Consider the following 25,442-nt stretch of genomic DNA (forward strand, 5'->3'; position numbering starts at 1 on the left):
GTCTGTCTTACAGTAACAATTGTTATCATTAAGTTGTCTCAGTCCCTCTGTCAAATAATCTGTTTATCTAGGACAACCACGTTCCCTCCCTTATCTGATTGGCGAATTACAATACTTTTATCCGCTTTTAAATTATCAATGGAGGTGATTTGTACAACTGTCAAGTTTTTCTTATTGCCTGGTATCTTCCTGTATCTAATTTTATGGAGGTCATTCAAGACCCCCTTTTCAAATACATCAATGGCCTCGCACTGTATATTAGGGAGAAACACTGATTTGGGCTTGAACTTACTGCCAGGGTTACCTTCTAAATTTTCACCCCAGGCTTCCCAGTCCGGTATTGATTCACTTACACCAGTGTCATCATCCATCATATTGTGTAGAGCATGTAACATTTCAATATCCACCATATTCAAATTGCTCTCTCTTTCTCTACCACTTACAGTTTCATATCGCTGTGGTTTCGTATTGAACCACTTCTTCAACTTAAGTTTTATAGAAAACAGGAACAGATCAATTAGAGTCTGGGCATAGTTCATATTCGATGATGGGCAGAAAGATAAGCCAAGGGAAAGGGTCTCAATTTCTTCTTTGGAAAGAGATTGCTGGGAAAGATTGACAACCGTCATACTCTCTGTTTCCTGCCCCTTGTTTCCATTCCCACTGGGGCTTTGTCTGCGTTTATTCCTCCTCTTTTTGGCCTGTTGGTTCCTCCTGTTCTTCCTCTGTTTCCTCGCCCCCGTCCTCTCTGTGCCCCACTTTCTTGTTGAAATTCTGTCCTGTTTTGACTCATTAGTCGAAACTGTAATAAAAAATTGTTTGCTCTCTTCTGTGAATCATGTGTTATTTGCAAGTTTGAATAATATATCTTTATCAACCATGCTGACAAACATAGCAGTAGTTAACCAACGAGTTTGTACCTGTTATTGGCTTCATAACATTAACGCGCTGCAGATATTGCGCTATAAAGGAGGAGCCGGGTAACAATGCCTGAATGTAATGATATGTGTCCCAACAATATTATTTATTTTCCCAATGGATTTTTGTACATGCGTTATCCGCACTTTTACGTTTATATTATGTGTTACGTAAATTTTGCATATAGAAGCAATATGGAAATGACTTTTTTAAAATTGTAGAACATCCCGAGAACATTGCTATTCATAGCTACGATATCAATTGTTATTCAATGTGGGGTTAAGTTTGGGACATTTAAGAGTTTTCCGATATTCCAAGATGGCCGCGATGGTTGCAATAACATTTTCGCACTGGTGTGGTGAGTCCGTTTTTGAACATGAAGAAAAAAGGTGTATTTAAACATGGTGTATTTGTACTTGTACGAGCGTGATCAAGCCGTAAAGGTGAAACGCGTCGTTTTTTACTTGCCGAATAAATTATCTGCATCCAGCCTGGGTGTCCGAGTGTTTACTGTTACTGCGGGGACTTGTGGAATGTGTGTGTGTGTATATATATATATATATATATATATATATGTATATATGTATGTTCGAGGCATATGAGCTGCAGATTACACACTTTTGCATAGACCGCCATCTGGTGTTGGGCCCGGATGTTTGCAGTTTGTTTTTCCTCTTGGAAAGTCTTTGGAAGTCACAAGGTCGGTGACTCCTCCTTTGGATCGTATTGCGCATGGGCTTCGGCTCCATTCTCAGATAGTTTTTTTCCGCCATCGGGCTCGGATGTAATCTTCGCGCTCCGGTTCCGAACATTTCCAGTTCGACGATCGAAACGGAATCCTCACCTCACATCGCGGTATTGTTTAGGTCGCGATCTCCTCAATCACCTTCTCATCGACAAATCTTCGGTTCCAGTCGTCGACGGCAGCCTTCGGGCCTACCCAAGCTCCGGTCCTGGCTGATGGAAAGAACTCCATTCAAGAAGTGCCCTCGATGTGGGTCCAAATTCCCCCACACCGATCTTCATGAGGTGTGCAACCTCTGCCTCTCCCCTGAACACGAGGCTCGAGACTGTCCGGCCTGTAAGTCTTTCAGATCGAAAAAGACTATTCGGGACCGAAGAGCCAGACGAAACATGGCACACTCCTCGACCTCCGTTCCAGTCGACATCTTCGGAGACGACGTCGAAGATCCGGGACAGCAACGCACCGAAGAGGACCTAGTCAGTGCTTCCGAAGCCGACGACTCAGATGTGGAGGACATCACCCCGGCGCAGAGGGTCGTGAGTAATATACCCCCCCCACACCGACACCCAAAAAGGCTTCGGTCACGCCTTCGCCTCTGGGCCTAGGCAAGACCAGAGACACTGCTTCACACACCCCACCTTCGGGCCCGGTGAAGAAGCCAAATAAGCCTTCCGGCGGCTCGGGCTCGAGCCAGCCTTCCAGCGGTGCCGAGAAACACACTTCGGCACCGAAAAAGAAACCAGCCTCTACCTCGACACCGAGCTCCGCACCGAAGTCCTCTGTGTCGAAACCCAGCGCTTCCGTACCGACGCCATCTTCGGTACCGACCAAACCCCATAAGGCCCTCTGCACCGACACTTCCACGCCGAAGCCCACCTCGGCGCCGACCAAGAAATCGGAGGTTCCCAAACTGGCACGGACAAGCCTAAAAAGTCATCGGCCCTAAAGACTTCGGCGCCGACGGACCAAACGTTGTCACAGGAGCTATTTACACCGGATCCCTCACAAAAAACTCTTACCAAGGATCCAAAAACTGGACATTTGGCACTCTCTTCCAAAAAGAGACATTTGGACAAAACGGCTCCGCCTCCACCTCCAAAGAGGAAGGACTCTGCTACCTCCCCTTTCAGAATACCTTCCCCACCTCCTCCACCTTCTCCACCTCTGCCTTCTCCACCCCCACCTCATCGCTCTCCGACCCTGTCTCCAGACGATGATGATCAGGGGGACCCATATCACGATCCAGGGGATGTGCCCCAAGACCCCACCCCACAGGATCCCCAGACCCATGGGACAACTATAATAAACCAGATATTCCAGACGTCCCACAAGATGACCTTTACCCTTCGAGGCCATCTCCACCGGAAGACTCATTAGGTTTCCACCACCTACTTCAGAGGGCGGCACATTATCACGGGGTAGAGTTACACACTGACCCAGTGGTGGAGGATTTCCTCCTCAACACATTTGATACCGCACATAGGTCTACCTCCATACTACCTATGCTCAAGGGGTGGTAAAACATGCGCCAGAGGTTTTTAAGGACCCAGTTAGGGCCAGGGTCATTAACCCACGCATAGAGAAAAAGTACAAAGCTGCCCCCACAGATCCTGCCTATATCAGAGGGCCAGTGCCACTAGATTCCCTAGTGGTTTCCACTGCACGGAAGAGGTCAAACTCCCAGGCATCAGGCGAAGCACCACCACCTGACAAAGAGTCAAAGCTACTGGACGCGTCAGAAAAGCGCACTGCGTCACAGGCAGCCAATATATGGCGTATCGCCAACACCCAAGCGCTATTGGCCAGATACAATAGGGCACATTATGATGAGCACATTAGGATGAATTAGAAACCATAATGCACCAGCTCCCGGAAAGATACAAAAATAGGGCCAATGAATTAATTCAAGAGGGTAAGACAATAACTAACACCTCCATACGCTGTGCCTTAGATGCAGCAGACACAGCCTCCAGGGCCATTAATACTAGCGTCCTCCTCCGTCGCCATGCTTGGCTGAGAATATCAGGTTTCAAACCAGAGGTACAGGCCTCTATTCTAAATCATCCCTTTGACCAAGAACACCTATTCAGCCCAAAGGTAGATGAGGCCCTCGAAAAAAATGAAGAAGGACACTGATACGGCGAAATCCATGGGAGCCCTGCAGTCACACCCTCCTAGGCGCTCCTTTCGCCGCTCTTCCTTTCGGAGTACATCTAGAGGCTACTCCTCAGATAGCGCGTCCACTTCCTACAAATCCCCCACTCAGTCCACCCTCACAAGGGGTTATCAAAGAGGCGGCTATAGGGGCAATAACAATAAAGGCAGAGGCAAAACAAATACCGCCCGCTCTGCCACACCGCCTACCCAATGACTTCCCCCCCGCTCCCTCCAGACCATCCCACTCCGTTCGGGGGCAGACCACAAAATTTCCTTCAGGTCTGGGAGACCATCACCTCAGACAAATGGGTGACCCAAATTATTCGGTCAGGGTACTGCCTAGAATTAACATCTGAGCACCGCTCCGGGGAATAGAAATCCTCTTCGTTGAAGTTAAGTAAGAGGCACCACAAGAAGCACAAAAAGTCTTCGCGGCAGGGGAACCTCAGTGTTAGGGGCCGCGGAGAGGGGGCCTGGGCCGGCTTTGCGTTTCCCTCCCTTTCCGGGGCTGGGGAGCGACCCCCGGCCAACTGAAAGAATTTTATGACGCCATGTGCGCCATATTTGGCAGCGTGATCCTGCTGGCGTGCCTTCAGGCCCTGCAGGTGTAGAAGACAAAGGGGCTCCCATGGTTCCCATGTCGGCAGCTCTGGCGCCAAGGCCTCGGGGTGGACCTGTTCCCGTGTCTGGAACGACGCCGGTTGCACCTCCACAGCGACCTTTCCCTGGGTTGCGTCTGGCGCCGAGGGCGCCCACTGACGGCACCTCTCCTATCCTCATTCACGATGACATGGAGCAGGTCGGGCGTCCGATGCCGAGGCTGACTGAGCTGAAAGGCTCCATGCCGTCTTTTCTGCCCTATTCTCAAGGGTTATAAATGGAGGAAGAGGATTGGGGGGAGCTTGATCCCTTAGAAATCCCACAACAAGATCTGGACTGGTATGAGAAATTGGGTGAAGCCAGTGGTCAGGACACCTTCCCGACTCTGACATGCTTTTCCCCTCCTTCCCTGGCTACGGAGGAGGGAGCATCATTTGCCATGGTGGTGCATAGGGCTGCAGAGATCCTTGACCTGCAGCTTCCTACAGTGGTGGTCAAGACGAATGTCTTGACAGAGGTCCTGCGGCCTGGGGTCTCGAGACTGCCTTTCAATGAGGCCTTGACAGACGTCCTTCTGGGGACATGGTCCAAACCCAGCACAGCGGCTCCTGTGAATAGTACGATTGCCCGCCGCAATCGCCCCGCACCGAGCGACCCAACTTTATTCACCACCCACCAAAGCTTTGGTTGTCCAAGCATCCACTTCTCGTGGCGCAATCCATTCTGCACCCCCAGACAGGGAATCCAAGAGGCTGGAGAACTTCGGCAAGAAATTTTTTTCTTCTGCCAGCCTAGCATTGCCGTTGGTGAACACTGCATGCCTCCTGGGCCGTTACTCACATTCCATATGGGATACGGTTGTGCAGGTGCTGCCCAAAGTGTCAGAGGAGGACCAGGCTCTACTCTCCCAAGCTATATCAGATGGGAGGTGTTGGAATTGGTCCTTTTTGCAGGGTCATCCCTGAACTTTTTGCCTTCCTCCTAGTCTTTTTTTCTGATCTGGTGTTGGTGGTTTTAGGACTCTGGGCACTTTAGCACTGCTGTTCAGTTTAAAGTGCGTGTACTCTCTGTGATAAACATGGTAAGATTGGTCACACCTGTTTGGCGTATTTAATTTACCTTCAGTCCTCAGTAAAGTGGTATCTCGTATATCCGGGCCAGTAAATTAAATGCTACTGGTGGGCTTGCAGCACTGCTCGCGCCACCCTCCCAAGTAGCCTTTCAAACCTGTCCCAGGCCTCTGCCATTACACATAAAATGCGTGCCACGTCTGTCACCCCCCTTTTTACTGCAGGTCAGTCACCCCTAAGGTAGGCCTTACCTAGCTCTATGGGCAGGGTCCATTGTAGGTAAAAGGTAGGACATGTACCTTAAGTGTGTGACATGTCCTGGTAGTGACAAACAGCCATTTTGGTTTCTCATTGCTGTGAGTCTGCCCTCTCATAGGAATACATTGGGGATTCCCTGATAAGTGTTTCAGTGGTAATTCCTGATATGAGAGGAGCAGCGTGGTCAAGTTTGGTATGTTTGGAATAGTAATAATAAATGCTGCGTAATGGTGTTCGCAGATTTATTATTACTATTTTAGAAATGCCACTTTTAGAAGTTGGCATTTCTGTGTGCTATGTGTCTTTGCCTACCTGATGTGTATTGCATGTCTGGCTCTGGAGTGATAGGGGCTGGTGAGGTGTGTAGCTCCAGAGGGGCAGGGTTAGTCAGCGCTAGGCTGAATAGGAAGATCTGCATTTGGAGTAGTGGAAGGAGTAGCCCCTGACCCATTAATAGATCTGTGCCTGCCTGGTTCAATGCTGGCTCTGCCCCCCTGTTTGTGTCTGATGACAGAGCCCAACCTGACAAAGGAGGGTGTGAGCACTGTACGCAAATTGCTTCAGTACCCCCCAGAACCAGTTAGGACTGGTTCCCCAAGCCCTGTGCCAGGGCAGAACAAAGACAGAACATAGTATAAATATTGGAACTGTAACCCCAAGTAAGGTGTGCTGCTTTGGGGGCTTGCTGTACCTTCTGGACCCCAGGAGGAACCGCCACGGGACCCAGCTGCTGACTAAAGGAGGCTGGAGGGGCTGCCCTCTGCTTGGAGGCCCTGCGTGCTGGCCTGCCTGGACCCAGCTTTGCCCCTCTAAAACTCTTGGATTCTAGTGCCTCATGAGCGCTACATCTTTATTGTCAGAGCCCCAAAGAGGGGGACTCCAACCTTGCCTGCGCTGGAGGACGAGGAGAGTGCCTCGAGGGTTCGGAACTCGAGAACGTGGAGCTGAAGGAATCCCGGTGTGAGGATTCCCTCCGTGCGGCCAGGAAGTCAGGCATAGCCTGGTTATGAGCGGAGCTCTGCTACGTGGCCCGAGCTGCCCAGCAGGATTCCTGGGCCCGTGAGCCCCTGATGTGGGCTCATGTCATGGCAGTGCGTGGTGGGCACTGTTCATCGTGCTGGTAAGTGAAGCGGGAGCCTACCCCGCACTTCTGGGCCTCAGAGAGGAGCCGCCGAGATCGGCAAAAACAGAAGACAGGCGCTCGTGCCCGAATGTGGTCGGGGCCTGCTGACGTCCCTGAGCCGGAGCCTCGCGGGCTCCATTCCTGCCTTTCCCCTGCCTCGGAGAGGGAGGAACGAGACCCCAGAGATTGCCGGTCCCGGGGAAGGAGACCGGCAAAAGGAGGCATGGTCCCGTGAGCGGGGCCTGCTGAGGCACACTGTCTGTGCCTTGAACCTGCGCGTCCGAAGCCCCGGTGAGTGGGGCCGTGCCTTGATCATTGTAGGTGCCGATCGAGTGCACCAGGAGGAGCCCAGTGAACAGGGCTCTCTAGGCACTGTTAGTGCCAGTGCTTTCTCTGCTGTCACAGCTGCACCGCAAGAGCGCTGGCAGCTGCAACTAGGGGGCATGTTTGTTTAGAAGTCCTGGAGTGGGGTTTCAGAGGCCCAGTTGTGCCAAGGCTGATTTTCTCAGCTGCACCACGAGAGCGCGGGCAGCTGCAACGACAGGGGCATTTCTTTTTGGAAGAAGAGAAGCAAGGGTGAGTTGCACCCTCACCCCAGTAAAGCCCTGACTTTTGGACAAAGGGCATTTGTGGGGAAGTCCCAGATGGGCCCCCGTGGAAGGCCAGTTGGCCTGTGAGTACTGGTAGGGCGCAAGGCCCTAATGTGGTGCATAATGTGTTTATGCCTAGTGTTCTTTTGCATAATGTGTTTATGCCTAATGTGATATGATGCGGAGTATGGTATTTTACCTGTAGTTGCTGGTTGTTTTATATGTGCTACTTGTGCTTTCTAATGGTTCTGACTGCGGCCTGATTGCCCCTGTCATGTATATAATCCCCTGTGAAGTATTGCCTAGTGCCAGGTGGCACAGTGTACATTTGTGATTATGATTCTAATGTGTTTCTGATAATACAAAGACTATTTTTGTTATATAACCTTGTGTGGAGTTTCTTTTGTGGTGTTCCTAGTGTGTCGCTGGCCAAACGCTTTACACATTGCCTCTGGGATAAACCTGACTGCTCGTGCCAAGCTACCAAGGGGGTGAGCAGGGGTTATCTTTAGCGTGTAACCTCCTTGCCCTGACTAGAGTAGGGGCTTCTGCCTGGCTTAGGCGCATGCCCTAGCCAACTAGAAATCCTAATTCTAACAGGAGGGAAGTAGCTAAGTTCACCATCAGATGTGGCTGAGACATGATGACTTCGCTAGGCAGAGCGATTTCCCTGACGGTGGCAGGCGACACCTTGCTGAGGACATCTAGTTTTTTCAGGGGTTATCCAGGCTAACCCCATGTTCATGCCCTTTGATGGCTCCTGTCTCTTCGGAGACAAGGCGGATACTGCCCTTGAACTCTTTAAGAGCTCGTGGGCCACGGCCAAGTCCTTAGGCCTTACTACCGCACGCAGGGCTTTATCCTGTTTTCGTGGCCACGGAAGGGGCTATCAGCCGGCCAATCCTACTCCGGCAAGAGGGCCCGCAATTTCAGCAACCTCTGCGGAACCATGGACTCTGTTCACCCCGGCCTTGTGGGTCAGGGAACCAGAAGTCGTGCCAAGTCACCATCCCATCCTCCACTGCAAAACCTTCCTAGTCTGATCCCCCAGGATCACACTCGGTGGCAGAATACACCATCATCTTCACCACTTGCAAAACATTACATCGGACAGGTGGGTGTTGCAAATCGTCAGAAGGGTCTACTCCCTCCCCTTCAAGACTACCCCTCCATCTATGCCTCCAGTGTACGATCAAACAAAGGGTATGCCCAGACATGGGTCCCTTGCACTCCATGCCACTGGAGTCTCAAGCTAACCTGGCTGATGAGGGGTGACACCAAGAAACCGGTCCTAGGATGCTTGTTTCCAGTCCAGGGAGGACCTGACCTGGCAGTTCGGGCTGGACTGTTCCCACAGGGAGCAGGGTCAAGACTGATTTGCATATGGCTGCGTTCAAACTGGAATGGCATGGGGAGCAAAAAAGACGATGGATTTAGGCCCAGATCTCTGTTCTGGGGATAATGTATAACATTGTATTACATTGTGTCTATCAATTGTTCTTTTTGCATTTGTCACCCCGAGTGGGACTGGTATGCCCAGATGTGGGTCCCGTGCTCTCCATGCCACTTGCGTCAAGCTAGCCTGGCTGATGAGGGGTGGACCCCCGAAACCAGTCCTAGGATGCTTATTTCCAGTCCAGGGAGGACCTGACCTGGCAGTTTGCGCTGGACTGTTCCCACAGGGAGCAGGGTCAAGAATGATTTGCATATGGCTGGGTTCAAACTGGAATGGAATGGGGAGCAAAAAACGATGGATTTAGGCCCAGATCTCTGTAGTGGGGTGAATGTATGACATTGTTCTGCATTCTGTCCATCAATTGTTCTTTTTCCAGTGTACGATCGGCTGACTGAGGATCACCCTGCTTTGCTCCACAGGGATGTCTCAACACTCTTGGCCAAGGGAGCTATAGGGAGGGTTCTCGGGCCAGAAGTAGGCAGTGGTTGCTATTCCCGCTACTTCCTGGTCCCAAGGAAGGACTGAGCCAGCACCCCTCGGGTGTTCACAAAGGTGATGGTGATGGCCGCAGCCCATCTGTGGACATCAGGGTTTCCAGTCTTCTCCTATCTCAACAACTGGTTGTTGAAGGCGGGCTCGCCCCAAATAGTTTTTCTTCTACCTCCAGGCTACCTCTTGCATTCTCTAGGGTTCTCTATCAATGTGCCAAAGTCACACTTGACCCCCTCCCAGACGCTCCTTTTCATTGGTCGGTTCTGGACAGTGCAGTTTCGGGCCTATCCTGCCGAACGGCAAGTCCAAGATATTCCGGCTATGATACCGATGTTTCAGCCTCTATCTTGGATTCAGGTGAGAATGGCTCTGAGGCTGTTGGGCCTCATGGCCTCCTGCTAGTGACCCATGCACAGTGGCACATGCAGTTTCTGCAGTGGGTTCTGAAGTTCCAATGGGCACAGCATCGAGAATCTCACCAATGTGGCTTAGATTTGAGGGCGCTGCGAATGATCTGAAGTGGTGGCTAACGAACCGCGAGTGTTTCAGAGGCAAACCCCTCTCCCTTCCCCACCCATACCTCACAGTAGTGACAGATGCATCCCTTCTGGGATGGGGTGGTCACCTGGGAGAGGTGGAGATCAGATGACTCTGGTCCACGGTGAAGTCTCATATCAATAGTTTGGAGCTTCCGGCGATCCGGCTGGCACTAAAAGCCTTTTTGCCATCACTAAAGGGAAGGCTCATTTAGGTGTTCACAGACAACATTGCCGCCATGTGGGACTGCAACAAACAGGGTGTAGTAGGGTTGTGGACTCTTTGTCAAGAGGCCCTGCATCTCTGGACTTGGCTTGAACATCGGGGCATTTACTTGTTGTGAGAAAGTGGCTCTGTATATACTGTTCCCAAATAGGTACAGGGGGTACAGAGTCCACAGTCCCCAGAGGTTTGGCAGAGGCTAAAGTTAGATATAACCTTACTCTCTAAAGTGGTAGCTTGGTCGAGCAGTAAGGCAGTATCAGAGGACAGTGTAAAGCATTTGTTGTACACACTCAGTCAACAAATGGTCTCACACACTCAGTAACTGAACTCTAGGCCAATGGTTTATATATAAAAAATATATATGCTTGTTTTATTTTAGAACCAACAATGGGTATTAAAATATACTTTCTCAGAATGAGATGCTTTATATAAATACTTTTGCAATATGCAATTGACTTTTGTAAACAGTTTCAAGTGGTTGCAATAGGCAACACAATTCTAAACACAATAATGCATTGAGTTCAATGGAAGATTCAAGTTATTTGCCACAGATTACTTTTAGGATTACTTTTGGAATTCCAGGACTGGATCCTAGATTCAGTCCTGGGTCAGTACTTGGAATCAAGTGATAAAAGTCGACTTAATTACTGTGATGATTTTTAGACAATATTTTGTTATTTTAAAAGTTGACACTTAGAAAATATTTCATAGAAAACAGTCAATGATTCCCTATGGCAGAAAATTCAAGTTGCAGGTATAGTATGTTCTCGTTACTTTTGTAATCCAGTACTGGGTGCCTAGACTCCGTACTGGGACCTTTATCCAAAACAGGTAAGTAATTACGTTTTCAGATATTATACGATTTTTAAAGAATATTTAAAGATTGCAGAAATTGACAGAAGAAATTTCACAGAAAAACAGTCAATGATTTCCTGTGGAAGAAAATTGGGTTACTGGTAAGTACAGTTGTAAGTATTTTTCAGAGTCAGTGCTGGGCACCAAGATCCAGCACTGGGAGCTCACCTAAGAGCAGGTGAGTATTTTCGTTTTTGTTACTTGGCTGATTTTTGGTGAATATTTTAAGTTTTGAAAAGTCCACACTTAGAAGAAATTTCAGGAAAAACCAGTCAATCTTACCCTATGGAGAAAATTGAGTTATCGGTTTAAAGGTAAGTACTTGACTGGCAGAATTCAGGTTCTGGGCATAGACTCGGGGGTCTCCCAGGGTCAGGTAGGTACAGTTGGTTCACCCTCAGCGACACAAGGGCGGCCGGGTGCAGAGAGAGTTAGGCCCAATGTTATCCTATGAGAGGTAAGGGGGGCCTTGGTTGGTGGCTGCTGACTAGCAGGCCACGCAGCTGTCGGAGCTGGGCTCCTGGTCACTTACTTAGGGCAAGTGGGGAAGTAGATCGGTGTAGAGGTTGCACTGCCAGGGCCACTCGGGCGGCTGTGTGCAGGGTGCTTTTGAGCATTCAGGCGCTCAATTGATTTCAATGGGAAATCTCCGGTTTAGAAAAAGACTGCAAGCTCGGGGACGAAGATTCTTAAGGTGCCACCACCGATTCGAGAGGTAAGTTGGGTAGTTGGAGGATAGGTAGGTACCCCGGTATTGGGCACAGGGGGCCGCGGGGCGCCGGGTGCAGGGGTGCCTTTTGGTGTCGGGAAATCTTACCCTCTGTTGATCGCGGTTGGGGGGGCAGCTTGTTCTGAGGCTGCAGGCTTCTTCAGGAGTGTCACGGGAGGTCCTTGGGTGCCGGACTCGGGGTCACAGTCGCCATGGGGTCGTCCTCGTGGTCTTTGTTCACTCCGCCACAGGCCAGGCTTGGCTGGTGCAGAGTGTGCTGGGTTCGCGGTTCCGGGCTGCTGCCAGGGATTAGAAGTAGATTTTGAGTAGAGCCTCTACTCATGGGAGTCCCAGGGATTTAGAGTCAAAAGGTAGCCAGGTCCTCCGCGGTTTGTGAGGTTGCTGGCCACAAGAGATGCCGGGTTGGAGCAGGAGCAGGTTCGAGGGTCGACAGGCCGGTAGGGCTGGGGCCAAAGCAGGCGGTGTCTTCCTCTTCTTAGCAGCTGCAGGGCAGGTCTTCTTTCTTCTAGCTCTTCTCCGGATTTTGGAATCTGGGGAAGGAAGGTTCAGGGTGCCCCTAAATACTAGATTTAGGGGCGTTACAGGTAGGTGAAGGGCAGGGACCAATGGGTCCCTGCCCTGGGGTGAGTACACCCCCTATCCTGCCTCTTTCCTGTGGGAGGGGGGCAGTAGCCTAGTCCCGATAGGGTAGGGCTTCCCATCTTCAAGATGGCGAGAGCCCAGAGATGTGCTTCACCTCTCCTCCCCCACCTGAGGGGTGGGGTTGGCAGGCTGGCACATCCCCTGTCCTTATTTGGGGTTTCCGGCCAAGCTTCCCGCCAGAGTGGGGGGTTGCAGTGGCCTGGGGAAGCTCACAGAGGCGGCATGCCTTTGAAGCTTCCCCCTGCCCATCCTGGGGGAGGAGATTTAGCACCTTTCCCCGGAATGTGCATTGTTGCAGACCCAGGAGAGCAGGGGCTCTCCTACCCAGGGGTCCAGCAACATGTCTGCTGTGTGCCAGCCTAGGCAGCCTCAGAACAGACGTGGATTGTAGGTTTAGGTTTTAGGGGGCATCTCTAAGATGCCCTCCAGGGTGTTTGGTACATTAAATCCCACACTGGCATCAGTGTGGGTTTAATGTGCTGACAAGTTTGATACCAAACTTCTCAGTCTTCAGTGTTGCCATTATGGTGCTGTGGAGTTCGTGTTTGACAAGCTCTCAGCACCATGTACTCTTAAATGGCAGCACTGCGCTTACAGTGCCCAGGAATGGACCTGGGTACTGTAGGGGCACAGGGCTCCTGCTCCTGTGCCCACACCATTGGCATAGGGCACCCAGCTAGAGGGGTGGCTGATATATGCCATGGCAGTGTAGGTGATGGGCATGGCACACAGGGATGTGTGCCATGTCGACTTTGTTTTGTCTTGCACCCAGACACCCAGCCTGTAAGGGCAGTGTGTGTGTGTAAGGGTACAGGGCCTCTAAGGGTGGCACAATGAGTGCTGCAGCCCTTAGAGACCTTCCCTGGTCACAAGGCCCTGGGTACCTAGGGTACCATTTACCAGGGGCTGACTTGCGGCCAGGGTTTGCAAATTTGGGTTTTGTGTGTTTAGGGAAGGAACATAGGCCCTGGGCACCTGATTGGCAGGAGTTCAGGGCACACTCAGTCAAAGTACATTCAGCAATTCAGCAAAACGTTGGGGGCATACCATGCAAGAAAGATGGCACTTTCTCACACTTGTCGGTTCTCTGAACGCCGGGGCGGATGAGCTCAGCTGAAGTTGCCTTGCGGATCACGAGTGGCATCTCCATCCAGCGGTGGCACAAGGTCTCTTTCAGTGATGTGGAAAGTCTTGGTTAAATCTGTTCACCTCAGAAGAGAACACACAATGCCAGCTGTTTTGCACGTTGAAGTTTCCAAGGCGGCAGTCTCTCGGCGACGCTTTTTGTCGCGAGTGGAGCTCAGGCCTCCTGGATGCCTTTCCGCCCATACCACTCCTGCCCAGAGTACTCAAGAAGATCAGGAGTGACCGGGCACAAGTTATTCTTGTGGCTCCGGACTGTGCACGGCGAGTTTGGTATCCCAAGCTTAAGGACATGAGCCTCGATCCTTCATCCAGGCTGCCTCTTCGGGAGATTCAGCTGTCGCAGCAGCAGGGGAGGGTTCTACACCCGAACTTGTCCACTCTCCGCCTCCTTGCGTGGACATTGAGTGGTGACAGTTTAGAGCTTTCGACTTCCCTCCGAAGTCTATGAGGATATCTTGGCAGCCAGGCATCCCTTCATAAAGTCTGCATACGCCTGCCGATGGAACACGTTTTGTCAATATTGTACAGACAGGTTTGTCGACCCCTTATCGCGCTCCCTTATCTCAAGTCCTCCTGTGTATACTTTCTTTGGCCCACTAGGGCTCTGCTCTGGACACTTTGAAGGGCTACCTTTTGGCCCTTTCTTCTTTTCCTCGGTTGCCTGATCAACCCTCCGTATTCAAATCTCCTCTAGTGCAGAGGTTTTCATGATGCCACAGTGGGACCTTAATTTGGTGCTCACTCTCCTGATGTGCGAGACATTTGACCGCTGCTAAACTGTCCTCAGCGGTTTTTCTCATCATCAATACTGCTTTGTTGGTGGCAATAACCTGGGTGAGAAGTTGACCTAACGGCTAGGGCACTCAACCTCAAATCTGGGGAAGTGGGTTTGAGCCCCGGCAATGACGCTTAACATCCTGTGATTCTGGGCAAATCACATAATCTCCCCGTGCCTAACAAAAATGAATGTGTCCTAATGTAACGCAACTGGTGCTATGTAAAGCGCTCTGATACCCGATTCCCTCGGGTCAAGTTTGCGCTACATAAATCTCCGTATAAAAAAAACAGGAAAAAAAACCTCTACCAGGAGAGTAAGTGAACTACTGCAGGCACTGTCCTCCCAGCCTCCTTACCTGACAATCTTTCCAGACAAGGTAGTACTCCGGACTAGAGCATCTATTTTTGCCTAAAGCGATAACACCTTTCCATCTGGGACGGTCGGTTACCCTATCCACCTTCTATGCACCTCCGCATCCTTCCAAGGCAGAGGAAAGTCTCCATCGTCTGGACCCAAACGGAGCGTCGTCGTTCTATATTGATCGACCAAAAGAGTTCCGGTTGGATTACCTATTCTTTATTGGATACGTGGGTGCAAAGAAAGGCTGTGCTGTCCAGAAGAGTACTATATCCAGATGGGTCATCTTCTGTATTTAATTCTGTGTCACCTTAGCGAACAAGTAGGGCTTGGGGCCCATTCCACCAGTGGGAAGACGGCCGCCACAGCCCTCCAGCGTTGTGTTCCGGTCTCTGACATCTGCCGATCGGTCACGTGGACATCGCTGCACACAGTTTGCCAGACACTACTGCCTGGATTCCCAGGTCCGCAGAGAAGGCCTGTTTGGTCGCTCTCTTTTACTGGATTTTTTGGTCTAAGACGTTCCGCAGTCCCTCCTCCAGAGATGATATTGCTTGGGTATCTGTACAAAGGTAAGGAATCTGCGGTTAGATGTCTGTATCAGATGGACAAGTTACTTAACTTCGGTAATGCCTTATCTAGTAGAGACATGATCTAGCTGCAGATTCCTTACCGAACCACCCATCCTTCCCGCACTGCTGAATTGGTTAAGTGTCAGGGATGTTTACCTTCAGGACCTTAGTCCTTCATTTTTTAACACACCATGGTCAGTCACTTCATGGCTTTGCGCTTCTGGCTTGGAAAGGCGTGGAAAGTACTGACGTCAGCGCGCCCGAGTGGCAGTTATATTGATGACGCGGCTGTCACGGTGACGATGAGCACAACACCGACGACGTCACGCGGAGTCGACCGACACACCTACCGGCCGCCCTGCCTTCCCTAGAAAAACTTTGTCTCCCATGAGCACCGGATTTGCTCACTAACAGACTCTGGCTCCGGCCAAATCCGCGAGTCTGCACTGCTCTGCACCCAACGCTCACGGCTCGAGTTCGAGTGGCCCAACACCATGAGGAGCTCTTCCCGGCGGTCCTGATCTGAGATCTGGTGATCCCTGACCTACCTCAAGTCTCCCAACGATGCCTGCAGCCCCTATCTGGAGGATCCAATCTATAGTGGTTGGTAAGAAAAACCAGATGCCAAAAGACACCACTACACCCAAAGCCCCATGGCCTTGGGTGGCTCAACTGACGGTGTCCCTGCATCCCTAGACATCCCAACTTACCTCTCCAACCTGTGGTCACCTCCAGAAGATCTTTGTGCCCGAGCCTGCAGTTTCTGTGTCCTGACCGGAGCTTCCCCATTGCCTCCCCCCTTGCCCTGAGCTAAACCCTAGGAGCTTTGCTCCCACATCCAAGTGGCGTGTCCGTGATCAGCCACCAACCGGAGGCCCCTATCCCCCATTGGATAACATTGGGTCTCAGCACTCTGCACCCGGCTGCCCGAGTACTGCTGAGGGTGCTCTTTGAGTGTGTCCTTGACTCTGAGGGAAAACCTGGTTTTAACCCCAGAAATTTAGCTCCGAAGCCAGATCTCACCTTTAAACCGATAACCTGATTTTCTCCCACAGGACTTCATTGAATGTTTTTCTGTGGGAAAAGTTTTGTGTGGAGTTAAAAAATGTATGAATACCTAAGAAACTGTGTTTTAAAAAAAAAATCTTTATTTAGCATTTTACACATCATACAGTGGTGCAACGGGTTATATGCAGTTGTCTTATAGCAGAACATTATGGATAATACAGTTTTAGTAGGTATGCAGGACAAGTTACTAAGATAGGTTATCATATCTAACACATGTATTCGCTCCTTGCTAATGGTATTTTCTAGCGCAGGGTTGTTAGTACTTTCTGAACTAATGGAACCATCATCCAGGTATTCTCTTGTATAATAGCATTTAGCCACATACGGATCGCTCCGGTGCGCTCGATAACAACAAGCAACATAATCGTTGTTCACATTTACCCAATGCCAGCCGGCACTATACCTCGTTCTTGCTGTGTGGGGGGGACCTGTTGTTTCGTGGCCAAATAAGTCCTGAAAGTGCCCCATATATCCCTGGGTCTGGAGGATGGAGGGGTTGTGGTTGCATATAGTTCACTCTTCATGGAATAGGAAGCTAGACTGCTAAGCCATCCGTTTGCAGAGGGCAACGATTTCCCACTCCAATGAATAGCAACTTCTCTCTTGGCTAGCAATAGACTAATGGCAACAAATTTTTGAATCTTGAGGGGAAACTGAGCAACGTATCCTAAAAGGGCTATTTATAGTAGGGGAACCATAGGTACACTCACCATGCTGCTAGTTGTTGAATGCACCGTCACCCAATACGTGTGTATGCGTGGACATGTCCATGCTAGGTGGGCGAAGTCTGCATGCGGGGCATTGCACTTTGGACAGTGATGGGGTCTGGTTGGATCCATTCTGTGGACCCTAGCTGGGGTTATGTATGTCCTGCGTAAAAATGTAAAGTGTACCAGCTTATGGCGGCTATTTAAAGATCCATTTTTCATCACTGAACAGCAGTAGGCCCATTGTTCATCTGTAATGGGGTTGCCGAAGTCTGTCTCCCATGCACTGCTGATCTGGTTGTCCGTTACTTGAATAAGTGCAGCACATGCCTTGTAGAGTTTAGATATAAGGTGAGCTCCTCGCTCGCTTTCTATCACCAACATTAGTGGAGTAAAGGATGGGGGTTCTAGTGGAAAGTCAGTAATTATACTCGCAGTGCTGAGCGCAGCCTCAGAAGAACAAATCTATCCATGAATGTAGTGTCAGGGAATTGGGATACGTTGTCCGGATCAAAAACATGGCCATCTGGAAATAAATCACCCATTTTGACAATATTGAACTTAATGCACGTTCGCTGTACACATTTTTGGCCCATGATTGGAAGTAACTTGGCATTCGGGAGTGGTAGTGGGGGGGAATAAAGAAATGCAGTGTCAGTGAGTCGCCTTAATTTCTCCCAAGCCCAACTGGTTGTCGATACAGTTTGGATGTCTTTGGAGTCTCTGGGGAAGCCCTTGGGTAAGATAGCAGCAAACGTTTCTGGACTAACCAGATCCGATTCAGGGTGTAGATAGGGAATCCTGGCATCTGGGTGGTACCACGTTTGTGCGAAGCTACATTGGGCGACCAGGTAATATAGCCTCAAATCTGGGACACCATATCCTCCCCTTTCGCATGGTAGCGTCATAATTCGCCATTGAAGAAACTGTGTTTTAACAAAAACTGTTTACTTACCTTTTATCCAGGAAATGTCCCAAAGTGATGTCTAGGCATATCACACCGATTGGAAAAAGTAATCCTGAAAAGTAATCCATTAGTAAATACAACTGTATGTAAACAGTTTTCGAAAATTCAAGAAAAGTCATTATTCATCCAGCTTGCTTTTTACAAACTGTCTTGAAATTTACAATATTATTTACCTGTACCAAGTCCTGCTTGGTTCTATAAAATAAAATACCACAAAGAAGTATTTTTGATACAAACAATTGGTCTGAGTCCAGTCTTTGAGTGTGTGACATCATTTCTTGCTTGAGTGTGTACAATAAATGCTTAACACTAACCTCTGATAAAGCCTTACTGCTCGCCCACTCTACCACAAATATAGAGTAAGGTATTATCTATTTATACCTCTGTAAGCCTTTGGGGATCTACTGGACTCTGTGCACACTATACCTTACATTGGTATAGTATATACAGAGCCAGCTACGTACATTAAGGTATTGTTTACTTTAACATGTGTTCATTTGCAAAATCAAATTCAATTAAAATCCCTCTTGGATGCACTGCTGCTCTTTAATGCTGGAATATATCACAAACCATGTTTGTGTTTGTGCTGTTACGCACCAGTTTTCTTGTATCTTCGTTTTGTTTTCCACTTTTGCAAACTGGCAGAGGAAGAGCTGGTTCAAACCTGTCAAGGTCATTTTGCAGGTTGGTTGCAGACAGCCTGGTTGGTGGGCTACACCAAACACAATAAAGGAAAGGGGACAAGGTTGATTTGAGGTGCTGTTTGGAAAAGCAGTCTAGTAGAAAGGGTATGTAAATTCACACCCACTCCACTTGACAGCTAAAGTCTTGAGCCAGCCAGCCTTGACCAAAAACTGTGCAGGTTGACAAATTCACAGAGACACTGAAACCTATATGAAATGACCATGTTTTTCACCCCCAAACGCTTCATACTCTATTAATATCAGTCACAGTACTCTTGATCCACACACCTCTGATATACATATATCACAGCACACTCTAGCAGACACAAGCTATGTAAGGCAACTCATTGTCTGTCTCTGTCTGTCTGTCTGTCTGTCTGTCTCTGTCTGTCTCTGTCTGTCTGTCTGTCTCTGTCTGTCTGTCAGTCATGGAGATTACGCAGATTAAAAACACATGTATCTCTTTACTACTTGTCAGTTGCCGATCTCCAAAAATCCTTGTGTGAGTGGGCTGTAGTCACATTAGACTAGGATTTCCTCTTTGGATGGTTCTCCCCAACCTGTACAGCCTGGGTGTTATTATTTGACTTAATGCAAAACAATGGATTATCTTTGGTGAACGTGAAAAATGTCTACTGGTGAAAACATTATGTAGGCCTTAAAAATTACCATTGTAAGTTGGAACAGTTTTCCCAAATCATGCACAGACATATGGCCTCCACTTACAAGCTGCTGTGCCAGAAACTCTACTGATCCCAAGAGAAAGCACCTCATCATTCTCTGTTTGAACCGCCTTCATACCTTCCACTAAGGTCTAAAATAAACCATCTCTCATAGATGTATTAGTGCTCAGCTGACTGGGTATGTTGAACCACCAGTTGATTAGATGCCTGGTTTCTCAGCCCTCCACATCCACATTTCCCATTTTGAATATTTGACAACCGTGATGAAAACCTAATTTGACTTCAAATCTCTGGTAGATATAATCATATGTAATATTGAGGGAGGATACTAGGATCAACAAACTTTCACCCTGTGAAGCAGCCATCAACCTGTCTTATGTCTTATCTCTACCAGTGCCATATAGATTTCAATATTGTGTCAAGATCCACCACTGTAGTTCATATTTGATAAAAACACTTTTTTTCAACTCCATGCACGCAGCATAAAGTTTGCTGGAGTAAAGTGTCCCAAAGTTTTTTTTAGCATACTTCCATTTTGTTGTTCCATAATTTGTGCCCCAAGTAGACAGAAATAGTCATTTTAGCACGAATTGCGAATACATATAGGAGTGAGAGCCATTCATAATGTATGGATAATATTATTCCATTGAAGAATTCTGATTAAAATGAACTGAGCAGAGAGCAAAGTTATTGTGGTGTAGCCCAGTTTACATACTCCTCCCTTCCTAAGGTGCATTTATATACCAAGTAACTTTAGCCCTGGCTTGTTTCCGATATCTTGTTAATATCTGTGATATGCTGTTTTTCATAAAACTGTTTATTAACGTTTCTTTCCCATGCCTATGCATCCTGTCTGCTTCTGACCACTAATGATTCTGTCCCATTGCAATTGATAGTCAGCAAGCATGCTTGGACCAAGCCAATTTCGTGATGTTTTGGATGGCATCAGTTCACAGAAACACTCTTGTGCATTTCTGCCTTAGGATTAAACTGTAACTTAATCTGAATGCTCAATTTTCACAATACTAAGATATTTTCTTGGAAGTGTCAATGAAGCAAATGTATGCATACTGGTCTTTTTATGCAGGAAGTCTTTTGGAGGAATAGACAAATAAGTTACTTTTTTCTTTACCCCCATAGCTCAGTTCCTTATAATGCACCAGTTTTAATCATCCCTTGGACAATAGCAGTCACTGCAGATAGCGGGTGGCCCTCATATTAAACATAGATAGGATATGAGACATATTACTCAAAACCCACTGTTACCCCCACTGTGCCCACCAGTTCTATGTAATAATAAAACTGAGGCCCAAAAAAATCAAATTTTGACAATTTTGAGAGCGGAACCCGTTTTTTAGTAAGTTTTGTCTCGCAATGCTGGGCTTCACATTGTTATGTTTTGCTCTTACTGGAATTAGGCCTGGGTTAACATATCTCCTGGAGTCTACATAGAGCATTCTTTGTCTGGGCTTGCAACACAGTATCAGCTCCATGCACATGTGTGGTAAGTGACAGGGGTCATCTTATGGAGCTCCCAGTAACACAGAGATTGTTGTGGCTTGTTAATGAAAATGTTTAACAAGATTAGGGGTAGCATACACCCTTGCCTGTCATTCTAAACCTGCACACTGGAGATTGCTACAGGCAGAACGTGAAATGTCAACAGGACATATAAATAATTAGTCTGTACCCCTACTCCATCAACTGCCAGATGCAGAGAGAACAGTGACACTGTACAAGGCAGGCATCAGACATGTCCTTGCAGGTGCTCCAAACTCCTCCTTGCTGATGTTTTTCACCATGCTTTTTTCCTCTTTTGTGTTGGTTTATTTCACAAAGGATGGCCTTTTTTAAACTAAGGTTTAGACAAGTTTTGTTTATTCGGCTAGCTTGGTTAGTATGCTCTTGTTGTATGAAAATATAAATGTGAACCTTGTCCCTTGATAAACGGGATTTTAAAATGTGGATTGTTGAATTAAAATGTAGGAGGCTGAACCTGCTGTTTTGTTTCTGCATATCTATATACATGTGTTCACCATTTTTAAAATAAACATGTATTTACTTTTTACCTTAATAGGGAGATGTGTTAATTATGAATTGCTGCATCAGGGAGGTTTCTCTTCATCTGGTGTTTTACTGGTTTGTTTTTCAGGTCACACCAGGCAGCCTTCCCCTGGAACTTCAGACACTGGAACCACTGGTGGTCCCTCAGGCGTCACCTACTCGAGAACGTTCCCCCGATGTTATCTCCTCTGCCTCGACAGCCATGTCCCAAGACATTCCTGAAATTGCATCTGAAATCCTTCAACGTAGCTTTGTCTCCGCTCCGCCTGGGCTTCCTGTAGAGGTCCTTGATGCTAACAATCATGTGGACAGTATGGCTTCTGCTGCCTCTGCACTACACTTACTGTCTTCGAGAAACCGTCACAACTCTGAACACAGCATCCACTCTCTTGATATGACTCCAGCAGTGGAGGCGGACCGTTTAAACACGCCTTCCCTCTTGGAAACTGCCATTGCTCAGGATAATGTTGCCTTGGACAGTGTTGCAAACCAGCCATGGCCAGCTGCTCCTGATATCACCAGAGAGACACGCAATAGCATGGCAGACAGGTAATTGATTTCTGATGGATTCTTGCTGCTCCATGTGCACTTTATAGTTAATGGTCAGTTTCTGATATTTTGCATTTCCTTCTCCGTATGGCTTAATATTACTTGAGACAAAGAATTGCATTTTAATGAGTAAGAGTACAGCAGTATTGTGCTGAGTAATATTTCCCCATTTTATATTCTTGGTCACTTTTCTTTTTAAGATACTAGATGTACTCGCTGTAGCGCATGCAGGTATTAATGAAACAAACACCTCTCCAAGTGCACTTGCCTTAGATTGGTCATTTCCTTTTATACTCTCCCTATTCATGTAATGGCTTCTGGTCAGGCCTGTGAAATCAGTGTACACAATTTTTACCATTATCTTTTTAGTCCGCATAGGTTAGTTGAGTGCTTAGGCGAAGGCTGCTCCTAGGCCTTTTAAAAAATAAATATTATAAGTACCTTCCTTCTTAAACTGTCATGTTTGGTGTGAGGCTTTTTGCTTATTCGTATCCTACATTTTCTAGGAAATGTGAAAGAGAAATTCTTGCTCAAAGCCCCTCACCAAATTTCAGATGTCCTTTGTTCAAACAAGATGAAAACCCCATATTTTTTATAAGTAACCGCTAGTCCTATACACTGATGACTTATTGCTGACGACAAATTTGATTTGGCAAATGCGACAATTAACATTAGATTTTATCAACCATGTCCTAGCATGCATTGAGTGTGTCTTTTATCTCACTTCTTAATGAAGGCAGGCTATGTAGTTCTAATTTTTGGAATCAATATTTTACACTTTATTGGTCTTCAGCGGTGTCTCTGCTTCCCCATGCTTGTGATGGCTCTTATAGGTCTGTATGCCTATGTAACACTCATCTTGTCAATTGAAATGGCAGCGGAATTGACTGATGCAAGCAGTAGATTAGGCACTGGCTTTGATAAAGGAGATGACCCAACTGAATGATATAGTTCTCTTTCCTGCAATCATTTGGTTCCTATTCAATGTGAATTGCTCCTGCTTTTCACCAAAACACAGATATAATTTAGATGTACATGCAGGTGGGCTGGAACGCAAATTCCTGTCTCTGGAGGTTTAAGGCTACCAAGATCTTGAGACTTCGTCCTGGCTTGCAAATTATGTCAGTCATCCGAGTGCTTCCGAAATGCAGTGGGCTCTTGAGGGTGCTAGAACATTTTCCAGTATTATTTATTCTCTTTGCTGAATTTTAGTTCCCTTTTTTCAACTAATGCAGAACAGTCTTGACGACTTTGGCATCTTTCTCCTATTTTTTTTTATACTTTTCAGTTTCAACAGTTCTGTGTTTTAAAGTGGAATCTTTTTTGCCATTGTATTCATAATTTAAGGTCTGGTTTAGAAACTAGCATGGCAATACAGTTAAAAAGTTATGGAATGTCATGTTTTGTACGGAATGGGCAAGACTTAAAATAAGGACACCTACAGTGTTTTCTGGTTTCAGTCTGTCATTGTCCCCATACACTGTTATCATTACTAAGAGTCATACACATTAGTTTCTCCAGTATTGGATCTTTCATAGATTCACATTCTTGCATTATTTCCTGTCGTCGAAGTAGAAGTCCCACAGTACCTTCCAAAGCAGTACAATAAAGTGCACATAGTCTATAATGGCTATAAAAAAGGCATTCAGTTGATTAGCTTATCCAGCTCATTTATAAAGTACCAAACTTAAGCCAGCCAGGTGACAGCCCCCTCTAGAATTCTCACCACAGAGGCATCTTCCCTCAGATTTTTTACCGTACATTGTGTGAAGGGAGTTTCCCTAAACTCTGCTCAGTTCTTCAACAATATTACTCTTCTGAAAGATTTCCAGTCATCTAAAGGGCATCTTTATCCAACATATACCACATACTGACTAATAAAATGTCAGAGCCATTTAAGAAATAACTGACAGAGACTTCTAGCTGCAGATTCCTTACCTTTGAATTTCCCAGGCGTCCGGCTGGATCCAGAAACTTTTGCTGAGCAATACCACTTGCGTGCGATGTCAGGTGGCTCCATTCGGCTCCGCTTGACATCGTCGGCATCGGTAACGTCTGTTATGACGTTGCAGTTCCTATATAGGCGCCAACCAGGCTCGCGGACGTCAGTTCTTTTCTTTCCATGCCAGTTCAGCGCCAATCCGGGAAGAGCTACCCCTCTGTGGCTTTTTGACAGGCTTTTTCTCAACTTTTGTCAATATTTTTGGAATTTGACTTTGTGTGCAATGGATGTCTTCGAGGAAGACCGGTTTCAAACCATGCAGGTCTTGTTCCCCCATGATGTTGATCACTGATCCCCACTGCATATGTCTGTGGTGTCTTGAACGCCACCACGATTCGAAGTCGTGTTCAGACTGTCGGGCGGCGGCCCCGTAGACCTTAAGGGAGCGAGCAATGAAGTTGCTTGCGGCCCCGGCAGTCGACAGCGTCAAGCGAGACTCCGAGGAGGTCACTGTCCCGTTCGAAGAAGAGGAGGTCGCAGGACAGCTCACAGTCCTAAGTCCTCTTCCTTCCATTCGAGATTTTCTGGACACTCGGGAAAGAGGCACAAGAAGAAGAAGGCCAAGCGGACTTCGACTTTGCCTCAACTGAAGTCCGTCGTTGAGAAAGGTAGGGAGCACTGACGCTCTAGGCACGGTTCTGCGGAGCCTGAGTCGACTTCGCGCCTCCCACCCTTTCTGGGAGCCGGAGTGACTCCCGCTCAAATGAAAGAGTTTTACGAGGCAATGCACTGCATATTTGAGCGGAACTACCCCTTTGGTGTGCCTTCTGGCCCCAAGGGGTCGGATGGGGGCCCATCAGGTTTGATGCCGTCTGCTCCGGCCAGCCGGTGGGGCCTCAGGGGATCTGATCCCGGATCCGGGTCGACGCTAGTCGTGCCAACGTGACCTTCCCTGGCATTGAATCCGAAGTCGGTGCCTACGACGTCGCAGATGGCTGTCGGTGGCGCAAGCCCCTTTCTCATCCCAGACAATACGGAGCCGGAACGGTGTCCAGCCACGCCGGTTCTGACGTCGACAGAACCCAGGGGTTCTATGTTGTCGCCAGAGCACTTTGTGGACTTGCTGGGCTCAGGAGAGGAATGGGAGGAGTCTGGAGACCCTCTTGAGAACCAGGATGTCTCTGAGGAGACGATGGACTGTTATGGGGAACTTGGGGAAGCCAGTGGTCTGGATACTTCCCCAGACACTGGCATGCTCTCTCCACCTACAGTGGCTACGGAGGAGGGGGCGTCCTATGCCATGGTGGTTGAGAGGGAAGCTGAGGTCCTAGGACTGGAGCTGCTCTCAGTGCAGGTCAGGACTTATCTCTTGACTGAAGCGCTTCAGCCTGGGGCTTCCACTTCTGAATCCCTATTGCCCTTTATTGAGGCACTTACGGACTTCCTTCTAGGAACATTGTCCAAGCCTAGCACAGGGGCATCTGTAAACAGGACGATTGCACGCCGCCATTGCCCAGCTCCGGGCAAA

At 48.1% G+C, this 25,442-nt stretch overlaps 1 protein-coding gene across 1 annotated transcript in view; it reads left to right on the forward strand.

Moving 5' to 3' along the window:
* EDC4 (enhancer of mRNA decapping 4) overlaps window positions 1-25,442 on the forward strand; it is a 777,931-nt gene that overhangs the window by 376,000 nt on the left and 376,489 nt on the right. The window contains exon 18 of the mRNA XM_085639493.1: window positions 21,512-21,972. Within this exon, the coding sequence (XP_085495619.1) occupies window positions 21,512-21,972 (461 nt within the window). The remainder of the gene's footprint in view (window positions 1-21,511; window positions 21,973-25,442) is intronic.

Source organism: Triturus cristatus, chromosome 12, assembly GCF_964204655.1.
Source record: "Triturus cristatus chromosome 12, aTriCri1.1, whole genome shotgun sequence".
Taxonomy (NCBI): Eukaryota; Metazoa; Chordata; class Amphibia; order Caudata; family Salamandridae; genus Triturus; species Triturus cristatus.